Consider the following 13,232-nt stretch of genomic DNA (forward strand, 5'->3'; position numbering starts at 1 on the left):
ACTTACACAAAAGACTACAAGGTGGTGACTTGCACATCAAATAGCACACATCTATCAGTAGGCCATATGAGCAGAATCTCATGCATTTAAAAAAATATTTGTCCAGTTAGGAGTTATCTTGAAGAACAAGTATATTGAATTTCTAATTTATATCATCATCGTAACAATATACTGTATACATTAATACCCCCCCCCCCCCCCCAATTATGTAATGCACTAAAACTTAATTTTCCCTATTTTACAAAAGTGTAAAAAGGTCAAAAGCACCCATGTCAGGAAATGTCAGAATATAATTTATTCTTTCTGTTTAATTATTATCTCAATAGCACAACTTGTATATTCCTTTCATGGTGTATTATTTCAACATTTCTATCCTGTTTGCTTTGTTTTTGTGGACAGGAAAGGAGTATTTTTAAAAACCGACCGCAGCCATGGGTATGCTATGTATTTGGGCATGCGCCACGGACGATGAGCGAAAACAATATAAATTTGACATCAGTTGATAAATTTGGTGTTGCCACCCAACTGGCTCAGGGAACTAACACAGTTCAATAAACCGGATCTTCTTTCAGTCAACCAACAGTATTCAACCTGACAGGTCTGTGTGTGCTGCCATGACTGGTCAAATAACTCAACAATTTCTTTGGCGGCATACTTTTATTATGCAATGTGTGCATTGTGGTGTATGGTACATTTTTTTTCAAAGACTATTGAGGAGGAACACATCTTTAATGAAGTAAAACATTTTACTTACTTTACAACAAATGAATACCTTTCAAGCCACAAACGAATGTGAATAAATATATAAAAAAAAGCAAATAAAAGTAGACACATGCCAACCTGCACAGTAGGAACTGTATCTGTCTAACCCTCAGTGAACATACAGTATTTCCTCATTAGTCTAAAACAATTTTCCCTGTCTGTCTCGCGCGCACATACACACACACACACACACACACACACACACATCCCAGATAAACCATGCAAAGCATGCAACACATTATTGCAGCTAGTGATAACTGCCATTTGCCTACAAATTAAGTTTCACAGTGATATACAATGTTAGGAGAATTGCCTACTTGTAGCCTTTTAAAGATTGTATGAGGTGTTGGGTAAGAGGGTGATGTAATGTAATAACCCTGTATGGCAGTAACCGCCTACACCATTGTGAACTATTTAAAACCAGTTTGGCCATTACAAACCAGAGACTTGAACAGCACAAAGATTCTTTTTCATGTGTGGATCACATTTTTGTAAACCTTGACTATCTAAAATTAGAATCTAGCTAGAGTACCTCTTAACATTACAGTCTGTTGACAGAGCTAGAGTAACATCCCAACTGTACAGGGAACACAATGTGTATATGTGAGCAGATGAGCAATAATAAAACTTTTGTTTCATGTATGGCCTCACTATGGCTTCAGAGGATCCACACTTAATATTACCATGTATCACAAAAGGTAAAGCTAGCAACTGACAAGGAAGATTAATTCATGAATATAACAAAGTCAGTTAGTAATTCCTCCAAAGTGAAAGAAATAGGAACCAAAGCACTGTTCGTGTTGAGGAAGAAGTCAAAGAAAACAAAAGCTACCAAATGAGAAACACAATCAAGTGCTGTGTCACATACAGTAGTACAGGATAAAGCATCTTCCCTTCAGCACAGAGACAGTTTCAGTCACTGTAAATACAGTACTGTGTTCAGCACCCTCAAGTAGTACTTCCCTCACTGAACAAGCAACTGCCTGATGTTCTATACCACAGCATAATCCTTTCTGACACATTGTTAGTGCTGGACACATCATGCTGCAGGCTTGCTTATATTCTGACATGCTGTGATAGAATACAGCATATTGCAGGGAGAAGATAGGCAGGAGCCAGGTATCTTGTAATTTTCAAACAGCTGAGTGCCCCTTCTTGTCGGCTCTGGGTAAGAGAGAAAATGACAGAGAAAGAATTGTATTACACCTTTGTCATTGTGGCATTAAAATTAAATGTTTAGAGCAAGGGAATTGCCAGTGAAAACTATACCATATGTGAGAACTCAAAACAGTGGTCAGATCAAAATTTAATAGTAGTCATACCAACGCATACCTCTGCAATAGCTTAACTATCTGTAAATGAAAGGGGACATGATATATACCTACTGGCAATTGTTGAGAAAAAGTATACTTGAGGCAAGCAGACCAGCATGGGGGGTTCAGTGAGCCGTAGCAGTCAAGTGTTTGTTGTGCCATTGTGCCACTGGCGGGTATCTAACCCAGGAAATATCTGATCATATTGAAATGATGTGCCCGCATGTGACCTTATCTTGGCTAGACAGTACTTCATCACTGATTAGGTGGTTTCTCAGGTTTAGAAGCAGTTAGGTCACCTAACTTTCTTGTGACTGAAATCAAGCAGAACTTAAGAGAGACATATTGTTTACAGGAATTTTTGCCATATTGATACAGTATACCGGCAATTAAGAAATATGACACCACATTTATGTGTAAACTCCTTTATCTCTGCAGTGTCAGCATGCTGTTTGATTGGGCCAATACATCTTTTAATGTGTGAACATTTTTCATTATTCCTTGAATATTGTGGATCTCAGCAGAACAACAATTATTTCCCTCTTTGTCTAGTTAAATTCACTCACTGACAGGGACCAACGGCCCACTACTTACTTAGCTGCTGTGTCCTGCAAATCTGTATCCAGTCTGGTTGTGCATTGGGTTGGAGCGAAAGAACAAGGGTTAGCAAGGAAGTAAAACAATAGACAGGTATGACCAAGTTGTCAGTACACATGCAGTTGCTGGGGATTAATAGGCTGTTTCAACAATGCCATTGGAGATTGGATGGAGGGAAAGGAAAACAAGCATCAGTGCTCTAAAGTGGGAGAGTTCAAGGTCAAAGGAATGAGGCACAGATGCACTGCAATGCAGGGTGCAATCATTTTCCAAAAAATAAAACAGTCACCAGAGTTAATATTTTACCCTTAAACACAAGCAGTTTAACACTGGACGTGGATATCTGTCGTTTTCAGACTCAATCCATGCTTAGTGGCACAAAGCAAGACACAAAAGTGTAAGACATGGCCTTTTGGATATTGGATAGGGTTAAAGTTAGAATAAGATAGCTTTAATTTGTTTATTTCCATTCTATTACCATCAAAGCAACAAATAGTTTGTGTTTTAGGGAGTTTTATGAGCTACAACAGACCCTTTCCTCTTTTACATGGTAAAGCTGGGTAGAAATTAAATTAAAATTGGAAGTAATCATAAATAAAACCCCATGTACTTTATCATGTTTGACATGTTATTCAGTCTTCATGACCAGAAAATAAACAGCATTGATCATTTGTTCTGATGTTTACACTGCTCTGAGGGACGACTGGCAGTTGTGTACATGACTGTCTTTTCTGAAGCAAAGCAGTGTGAGGACACTGTTATAGCATAGTCTCAAGGAGGGTACCAAGGTGGACAGTTGGGGTTACAAAGTGTGTACCTTTGATATCAGAGTCCTCAGTTTGGGTTCCATTAATGTCCGTGTTGTTTTCTTTTCACCAGGAAGGCTATCGTTCCCTAACCTTAAACAACTAAACTTGACAACACCAGCCACTAGGCGTAGGATTTGAATTTTATTTTTATTTTGGTGTAGTCTGGTAGTAGTATCAATAAAGCTGTGTAGTATTTGTGGTTACTGGACATACTTCACCCCATATTCTTTTACGCTGTGGGGATATTTTGCTGCCAACTGTGAAAGTCCAGTCTGTGATGCTGGTCTTTACAGTCCCTTTACAACCATACCTGTTAAAAGAAATGTTTGCATTTTCCAGTCTGGAGACAGTCCCACCATGCTTTGCATGTTAATTCCTCAAGAGCAAACCATCAGACTAGCCTAGCTTTTGGGGGTGACTATGTATATCTGTTGTTAGTGAAGGCTACCTAAGGGTATATATGATCATTAGATTTCTACTGAAATGTCCCAAATGAGAGGTAAAATGAACCAGTTTACATGGAAAGCCACATCACAGACTGAAAAAAATGAGAAAATTGGGCTTGTTTTATGTTGGATAAGGAGACAGCCAAAGGTCAGTAAGGTTAGTCCCAGCATGAGAAAATTCACAGTAGCTTTCAAGGATTTTACAGGGAGACTTTTACACAACCATCTGATCAATACAGGCAGGTTCAATGATTTACCTCATGCATGCAAATCTGTGTATAGACCTCTCCTCGTCATACCTTGGGCAGAGTGAGAGATGTGTAAGCATGCCTAATTTTGGCACTTGAAATAAAAGTTTTCACTGTTTGTTTCCTTCTTCCAAGGAGTAAGTCAGTATGTATTTCTTGACTAAATCAAGTGAAAAAAACGTAGGAGACAAAACACACGCAAAATATTCAAAGATACTTGAAGATCCAGCTATGAGACATAACATTTGCCACTCACTTGATGATGCTGGGGGGAATGTGGACATAGTCCATTGGGATGATTTCTCCAAGCTCCTGCAGACTATTCACATACTTGATCTTACTGCTGAACTTGGAGCTGTAAAAAAACAGATATCAGAAAGGTTTCACTACTCAAATGAACTGATCATTGTGATGGGGTAAGTCGGCTGCTGGATTTCCAGTGTAATCAAAGTGTCTTCTTGGAAATAATCAGGGCCATATAGGGTGTCGCATTTTAGTTCATGGTAGTGCAAGTGCTAATAGGTCACAAAGTATGTCCATGGGTGGAAAGTGAAATACTGTGCTAAACTGTAGTTTAATGATGATTTCTTTTTCTTTCCAAATGATAGCATGGATATAGTTACTGATGTACATCCTGTGATAAATGTCATCTAAATGTAAAGTACAACAGTGAGACCTTATGAAGGGTCTTGTGATTCCCAGCAAAGTTCTTATGAACCAGGAAGGATGGACAATGATGAACATCTTAAGGTTTTTCTTCAGTCTGTGGGACAAGAGGAGAGGCAGAAGAGGAGTTAAAAGATTAGAAAGAGCTCCACTGATATAATTATACATTATTAACCATGATCAGCAGAGCTCAAAGTTTTTCCACTATAGAAGAAAAAAAACAAAACAGCACGAGTGGTCTGGTGAAAGCACATCAAAAAGTAGGTATTTGAGGAGATGACTACACATTGAGCTTCACACACTTTTTTCCAAAACCACTCCCTGTTATATGGTGCACTATATCTGCTGTCTACCCTTTTTTGAGAGTGAAATGTATGTTGCATATGATGCTGCAATATAAATCGAATGCCCTCAAACACTGACGTAATGGAACGTAGTATTGTCAATGGTTTGTACACAGTTGTGTCAAAAAGTATCCGAAATCTTAACTTAATGCTCAGAGTGAACTACTGACTGTCTTTTATAGTGTGTCTAGTGAATAAATAAGGGAGTGATTTCTGACATTGTTTACAATCATCATTACATAGTCAACTGAGATGATCACAAACAATTACTGAGCATTAGAATTAAGATTCTGAAAAAAAGACATATATATATATACATATATATTTCCAATGACAAGACACACACAAATATGCCATACGTATCCCAGTCAGTCAAGATGAGAGAGGTTTGATTTTGAAAGGTCTGCCCTCTACTGGCTAGCATAGAAAATAAAGCTATACCTCTATAGATAAGCAATTATTACTTAACCTGCCTTTGCAACAAGTTTTTGTTGTGATAAAAAGAAACAAATACGCTATCAATAGGCCTCCTCTATGATGATTGGCTTTTAGATGACTAGGTTTATTGATAACATTTAAGTCATCAAGTTGTGTAGAGTGATTTCTTTTTTCTTGGTAAAGTATCAAATTCATGCTGCATTCATTTAGAGGAGTTATCAATTATCACAGGAGAATTACAAAATATTCAATCAATTAAGAGGATTAAGACCAATCCAAATGGTGTTCCATTCCACTTTAATGACTCCCTGGAGCTCCCCCACATCTCTACAACATGCATGATTTTTTTCATACACACAGAATATCACATTTAATCAGTTACTAATGCACAGTCCTTCACTGATGAGCACCACAGCAATATTGAGTTGGTAATCTTTCCAAAGAGCATTTTAATGGTAGTGGCTGCTGATTTATTATTTACGATTGTCTTTCAAGGTTGCTTTGGATTTTTCTTTCTTTTTCATCAAGCAAATGTATTTGAAATTCTTCATTCGGTCTGCTTTAGACTTAGACAACATAATACAATGTCAATAAAACTCAATATCTATGTGATTTGTAATCAAATCTGCAGCACTATGTAATCATACAAGTCCTGATCAGAGAACAAAACACCAACATTGTAGAATATTGAGAGCTTAAGACAGGTTCTTTTTCAATGTTTGTGTGGTGTGTGTTAATCATTATAGTTACACAATATTATACATACATGCACATGTTTGTGTGAATATTACCTTCTGTCTATCATTTGGTAGCACTTTTTCATCCAACTAAAACCAGGCATCCTCCTGCGAGGTGTTGCACCATTCAGGTAAACAATCATGTAATCTTCTGCAACCATCAGTTCCAAGGTACTTATAACATACCTTCACACATAGACAATAGAAAACACTGTGTTAGAATGGCAAATGTTGAAACAGAAGGACTTGTTTCATTTGAGTGGCATAATATACATAAGCTGCTTTGAAGTTAGGTAAAGGCATCACTTAACGCTCTTGTGGCTGAATGTCAGAGAAAAATTCCTGCAGTCAGGCTCGATTATTGAACTATTGTGGAAAGCCTTCCTAGAAGAGTGGAAGCTGTTAATGTAGCTGGATATTTGGGTGTGATGTTTGGGTGTCCAGATACTTTGTTTGTATGACAATATGCATATGGGCCATGTAGTAAAACTTGACTCACAGAAAAAGGTTTTCCATTACATAATTGTAATTGTCACAGTTGCTGTCCGGTAGGAAACACGCTGCAAACACGATGATGGCATTCTGTTCAGCATAATAACCTGAGAACATAAAACACAAACAAAATGAGGACACTAACAATGGGTCTCACTTGCAGTGCATATATACAAACCTGTACCTTCATCCAATATGAAACTTTACTCAAACACATTCTCAAATTTGCAATTTTTCTTGTCTTGTTTCTCTAATAAATAAGTGTGACCCTCGAATTCAAGGCCCATCAGTTTGCAGCATTGTGAACATGGCAGGTGCTTATTTTGTAGTAATCTATGAAAGCAACTCAGACTATCTCTCAATTCACATCACCTCTTACAGAAGCGTAATGCATTCACTAGAGAAAAAAAAATCAGCTGTTTTTCTGAATTAACAAGATTATCATCTCAAAATTCTGAGATAAAGATCTTGTTAATTCAAAAAAAAAAAGAGCACAGAACTATGTCTACATTTTTTTAGGAAATCTTTTCTCAGAATTCTGAGATAAAAATCTTAATTTTTCTCATGAAAACGTTTCTTAGAATTGTGAGATAATGATCTCATTAATGGAGAAAACTAGAGCAGATTTTTTTTTCTTAAGCAAAAGCATTATACTTCTGTAACCTCTCTATGCCAAATTGTGTAATTGAAACTAAGGACAGTTGAACAAGCAATCCACAATACACCACTGATAAAAGAACAGTTGAAGTCACAACACAGCAAAGGGAAACTTATTCCAACTTATTCACCCCCCTTATCCACCCTTATGAAATAAAACAATGAACCTTTCATTACAGTAGTTTCTAACATTTAGCTGGAGTTGATTTACTGTAAGTTCAGTGATTCAAATGCACAGTAAGATGAGAACCAGTCTGACTGTACCTCTGTAAACCACTCCTCCCCACTCTGCTGTGTAGTTACAGCTATTGTTGATATGTAGGCTAAAGTTGAAGGGCATTCACATTCCTGTACTCATTCAAATTCCATAAGCAGAAACTGAATTTGAAAGAGCAGCAATGGTTCAACAATGTTCAGAACTACACAGAATATAGTTGCATTACTCAGAAATTTAGAAAGTTAAACTTGACAAAAACAATTTAGTGCTTCCCTTTTAAAAAAGATAAGGTTCCAAGCATAAAATCCTGTAAACATATAATTTCACCAAGAAAACAGTAAGATTTAACTTGCTGAATCGGGCGCACAAAGAGGGAGAGATCAAATGATCAAAAGCTACGAAACACACAGTACAGGAGAAAACTGGTAGACATGGATTTTTAGCATTTGTGCTTGCGTACCTCCATGAGAAATGACTCTTTTGTATGGCTGAATGCACTTCATATCAATGCGATGCTCCTGCTCTCCAATCACCACGCTCCTCCACAGTTTACTATCCCCAATCTCCTCAGCTGATTTATGTCCTGCGATGGCATCGCTTGAAGCTGCTCCTGCACCCAGATTAGACTCTTCTGAATCCCCTGTTTGTGACATCAGGGAAAGTTTTACAAGACGTCCCAGCAACAAACAAAATAAACATAAGCATTTTGATTTCTATTTTATGCAGTGGAGAGAGCTACTGGCAACTTCTGAGCCAAATCATATTTGATGCCACCAAATCCGCATACTGTAGAAGAGCAGCGTAAAGCAGATTTGTACAGTATGTGCTAACAGGTTAGCATGTTTATGTGTCTTTCTGTCATCTCCTGTGTGCATTTAGACATGTTTATATTGTATCTTCAGTTGTTTGTTTCACCGTGTCTGTTAAAGTCCAGCGAGTCAGCCTCATCAGGTGTGTCCAGCTCATCGATGTTAACATCCAGGTCATCTCCAGTATCCAAGGCCTCGTCCTCTGTGTCCAGAGCATCTTCTGAGAGAAGAGACCCCTCACTGTGGTCCAGTGACACATTCATTGGCGGAGCTGCCAACTTTCTCCTTTGATTAGAGCTGCCTGATATATCTGCTGAGGAGGGTGGGTCTGGTCAGAGAGAGATGGTTTAATTTTTTTTTTTCTTTTTGTAGAGAAAGGTTGCAGATCCACAGTAATTTCTCCTCATGCAACTGTGTTTTAAGATGCTTTAATCTTATTGCCATGGATTAGGCTACATTTAGGTCTTGGTCTTAAAAAATGTTATGGAGCCCCTGGACTAATCCAATAAAAGGGGCAAGTCTCGAAAAAATAATGATGACAGAAGATCATTAATTCAAATGTTGGCATTTATATTATCATGTAACCCCCTTACATGATTTTATGGCAAAAGAAGGCAGGACAATTAAGTTTTTATATAACAAAGGAAGTACATTTCTACTTGTGTTAAGCATTTTCCCAACAATCATCCAAGTAATCCTCCTATATCACGATAATTCCTTTCTTTAGACTGCTAAACTGTGACTTTAACACATTCAAAAATGTTGCTTAATCCTTCAAAAACATTACAAATTGATATTCTTCTTAGAATATTACTGTTAAGGCTATACCTCTAAACTTTTACCTATAAGGTGCAATATAAATCACCAGCCCTAAGTGCCCAAAGATTTTAAATAACCTGAACAATATAAGTTTAGTTTATCTTGCTGTTTATTTACCTTCTCTGTTATCCATCTCCTCAGCAGCTTCCTCACTGGAGGGCATCTTCATCATCATTCCTGCTGCACTGTCTCTCTGTTGGGAATGTCTGCTTAGAGGCACAGAAAGACAATAATGAGCCACAACATAAATTATCATTGCTATTGCCACTGCCACCATAAGCACAGCTATGCATAGTATTGGGGCAAACAAGCCAAAGATAATCATCTACAGAGAGGAAGAATCTAACTTTTCCCATTACATTGAACAGTTTCAAAAGAGTTTAAAATCTGTTCATTTGATTCCTGACATAAAAGATTACAGAAGTGACAAAACAGATGGACAGAGAGCGACTCACTGCTTCATTCCCAGGCTGCACGTGTGGGCTGAGACAACAATACTGAGCAGTGTTGCTACCTCCCCCCAACCAAAGCCCCTCTAACAGACTCTGATTAGCATAAGGCCTGCTAACAATAGAGAGAGGCAGTGCAGAGAAACTAGCACACATGCTTATAGACATAGAGAAACACATGTACATACAAGCTTTCCTCTTCTTCTTTTTTTGTCTTTTAAATAAAAAAAAATTTCTGTCTTAGGACACCTACCTTTCCCTGACTCTTCCCTGTCTCCTCCCAGCACAAGTGACTGAACAACTCTTTCCACATTCACATCACATGACCACTTGATTATGGAAAAGTCTATTGAGTATGTGCGCGAACACACACTGACACAGAGTAAAAGACAGGGGAGGGTTGTGTGTCCTACAGAGGGGACAGGTCATCGGAATTACAAATTGGGGAAAAGCAAGAAGCATGATGAAACTGCTACCGGGGTCAAATCAAACTTCAGCACACACTTGCAAAGAGTACATCTACACATGTACACACACTGAATATTCAACTGAATACTGAACATGACTTTTGATTTGTACTTTTAATTAGAGAAAAAAATGATCTTGGGTAAGACATAGGGTTATGGAATGTGAAATAATGTAAAATTAAAGCCGCAGTAGAAGCTGAAAAATTCTGACTTGTAGATCCTAGTATCAGACTCAGTAGCATTTTTGCTTGTACTTGACAAACAGTCATGTCTTTCTAACAAGGGCTGTGGATTTTGTCCTACATCTCTTCCAATTCCAAGCTGCGTTAGGAAAGGATCTTTTAATGGCTCGTGTGGACAAGAAAAATGATAACAGACAGAAAAAAATGTTTAAATGGCATGTGTGTATTGTCCCTTAAGGTGGGGTGGGGGTGGGAGGGTGGGGTGCAATACATTTTGAAATCTATATATCTGAAATAGACCCATAGACCATTTTGGAGCCTAAATATATATCCTGTAATATGATGCAGGAATGATTTAATATTTTTATGACTCCTTCTTTTGTCAACCCTTGGCTGCTTTGGTATGAAGAAAAAAATGTAAGTTATCTAAAGGATTAATGACAGTTTTAAATTAATCTGTACTGCCTCTTTGTGGTAAAAAAACAGAAGTGCAGCCCCCAGCCTCTGGAAAACCAATGCTGTTTATCTCTTTGTCTTTTACATTCAAAATGGACAGAAATAATCAAGTTTGAACTTTTTAGAAAGACAAATAAAAAGAAAACCTTTATCTGAAATAAAATAGTCTTGCTATTTTTAAGGCCCTTTAGCTGATAACAGTTGTACAAATTATTAGATCCTAGACAGTGCTAAGAAGCACACAGTGCTGAACCTGTTGAAATTATTGACATGCAAAATTGAGTCTGTATGAGTGAACACTCACCTTGATAGGAGAAAGTGAACATATCCCTCGGGCACATACCGCGCATGATCTTCCCTCTCAGGTTGGACATCTGATTGGTACAATGGCTGTCCATCATTCTGATAATGAGCATGGTCTGTCTCATACTGACACTGGCCATCAGCTTGATACTGAGAGCACTTCAGTTCGGATGCACACATACAGCTGGAGTCCTCTCCATACTGCCTTTCAGCTACGTACTGAAACTTGGAATCTGGATCATCCAAGCTGTACTCGGCATTAACTCCAGCTTCATAATAGCTCTCAGCCTGTTCAGACCTGTACTGTACAGCTGTGGCATCAGTAGTAAACTCAGCATAGACATCTGTGGTGTTTTGTAGGCTGTTGGATTTAGTATCTACACAGGCTGAGAGCGTGCTCTGGTTTTCAGTTCTTTGGTCAATATGGTGGTAGTTGTAGCCATACTGGGTTTGACCCTGAGATACATTCTGACTTCCTGTCCACTGATATGCAGCATTCTCATTGGTTGGCTGGGACGACAGCTGGGATGTCACAACTTGGTGTCTTCTTCCGAGGAGAATGGGTGATCAGGGATCAGTGCAGAGAGAAATGGAAAATTCATAAAGACTTGTGAATACAAATGGAATACAGTGAACTTCATCCATCTGCGTCTGGTCTATGTATTTTTGAAATGTACGAAACTTTTGAGTTCCACTTTAATCAGTACATCAAATACACATTCAAACCCTGTCCAATGCCCACTATACTCACATCAGGACCACTTACTGGCTTGTCAGATTAGATTTTCATTGTACAATTTTCCCAGCTTGTTCAGTAGAATGGTGTGTTTAAATACTCCAGGCTCACTTTAAAGGCGCTCTGCGGAGTTTTTGACTACTGGTAGCACTATGGAGCTGTGTTTTTATGAGTGGGCCCATGTGTCATTTGTTTTTGTGCACATGCACAAGGACACACATGCATGTGCATGAGCACACAGGAGATGTTATATACATTCCTACCATTATTCCACTAAATCTACCTTTTTAAAAAAACACAGCAATATCTCAGCAAAGGCGGGGAAGAAGAGGACTGCAAACAAGGATGTTTGTCAGGCTTTAGGCATCTAAAGTATTTTGGTGAGTAACACTGACTGTAAACAGAAAGTTTGTTTGTTTATAAGAAAACTCCATGGGGCACTTTAAATAATGCCTAAATCCAGGGGAAAAACAACTCAATATAAACAATTCATTCATATAAAACCATACCTTGAAATACTTGTCTGCAGTAGTCTGCTTCACATACAGTATATTCAAAAAAATTACACAAAAGCAAACAACACAGACATAAATACATTATATACTCTTTGATAATGTTAAGTTGAAGCTACATGGAGAAACTTTTATAATCTGATGCACTGGGTATTACCTATGCACACACTCACACACAGACTTGCATGCATACACACACCCACACCTTGTAAGAGAGCTAGGGGAGCTGTTTCCATTAGCTGTGGTGAGGCTCCAGCTGTAATGAGGCAGGTAATGCATATTTAATGAGGCGTAAACAGATTTATAAACACACATACACACACAGAGCTGCAGATGAAAGCTGGCTGCCGAACACATGAAATACACCCACATACACAAACACAGTTTGTTTCACACACAGACTCTCACGTGCGCACACTCACGCAGACGCACGCACACACACACACACACACACACACGTTGGTTATTCTATAGCTATGAGGACACTCATTGACAAAATGCATTCCCTAGACCCTTACCCCATCACAGATGAATGCCATATCCTAACCCTTAGCCACTCTTACCTGAACTCTAACAGCAAGTCTTTACAATCAAACAGCTCTTTGACAGACAGGCCAAAATGTCTTCACAATGATGGTTTCAAACCAAAATTTTATATGTCCAATAAAATATGTCCACACAATCATAGAAAGACATGTACACACACACACACACACACACACACACACACACACACACACACACATTTCCTCAGGAGAATCTTCTAGCTTGGT

General features: G+C 38.3%; 1 protein-coding gene across 4 annotated transcripts in view; it reads right to left on the reverse strand.

Annotated features, from left to right (window-relative positions):
* Positions 1 to 638: 638 nt before the first annotated feature.
* Positions 639 to 13,232, reverse strand: part of LOC139624176 (serine-rich adhesin for platelets-like) — a 38,426-nt gene continuing 25,832 nt past the window's right edge. The window contains exons 10-20 of one of the 4 annotated variants that reach the window (XM_071483059.1): positions 11,213 to 11,755; positions 9,472 to 9,560; positions 8,642 to 8,863; positions 8,187 to 8,366; positions 6,860 to 6,959; positions 6,415 to 6,546; positions 4,852 to 4,938; positions 4,432 to 4,530; positions 4,185 to 4,226; positions 2,670 to 2,702; positions 639 to 1,926 (exon numbers count right to left, since the gene is read on the reverse strand). In XM_071483059.1, the coding sequence (XP_071339160.1) occupies positions 1,896 to 1,926; positions 2,670 to 2,702; positions 4,185 to 4,226; positions 4,432 to 4,530; positions 4,852 to 4,938; positions 6,415 to 6,546; positions 6,860 to 6,959; positions 8,187 to 8,366; positions 8,642 to 8,863; positions 9,472 to 9,560; positions 11,213 to 11,755 (1,558 nt within the window). In that variant the 3' untranslated portion in view covers positions 639 to 1,895. Of the gene's footprint in view, positions 1,927 to 2,669; positions 2,703 to 4,184; positions 4,227 to 4,431; positions 4,531 to 4,851; positions 4,939 to 6,414; positions 6,547 to 6,859; positions 6,960 to 8,186; positions 8,367 to 8,641; positions 8,864 to 9,471; positions 9,561 to 11,212; positions 11,759 to 13,232 lie in introns of all 4 variants that reach the window. The other 3 variants (XM_071483058.1, XM_071483060.1, XM_071483061.1) reach the window with 3 other exon arrangements.

Source organism: Trachinotus anak, unplaced genomic scaffold (genome assembly GCF_046630095.1).
Source record: "Trachinotus anak isolate AG129_WGS33_773 ecotype Australia unplaced genomic scaffold, CSIRO_AGI_Tana_v1 ptg000008l, whole genome shotgun sequence".
NCBI classification, from domain to species: Eukaryota; Metazoa; Chordata; class Actinopteri; order Carangiformes; family Carangidae; genus Trachinotus; species Trachinotus anak.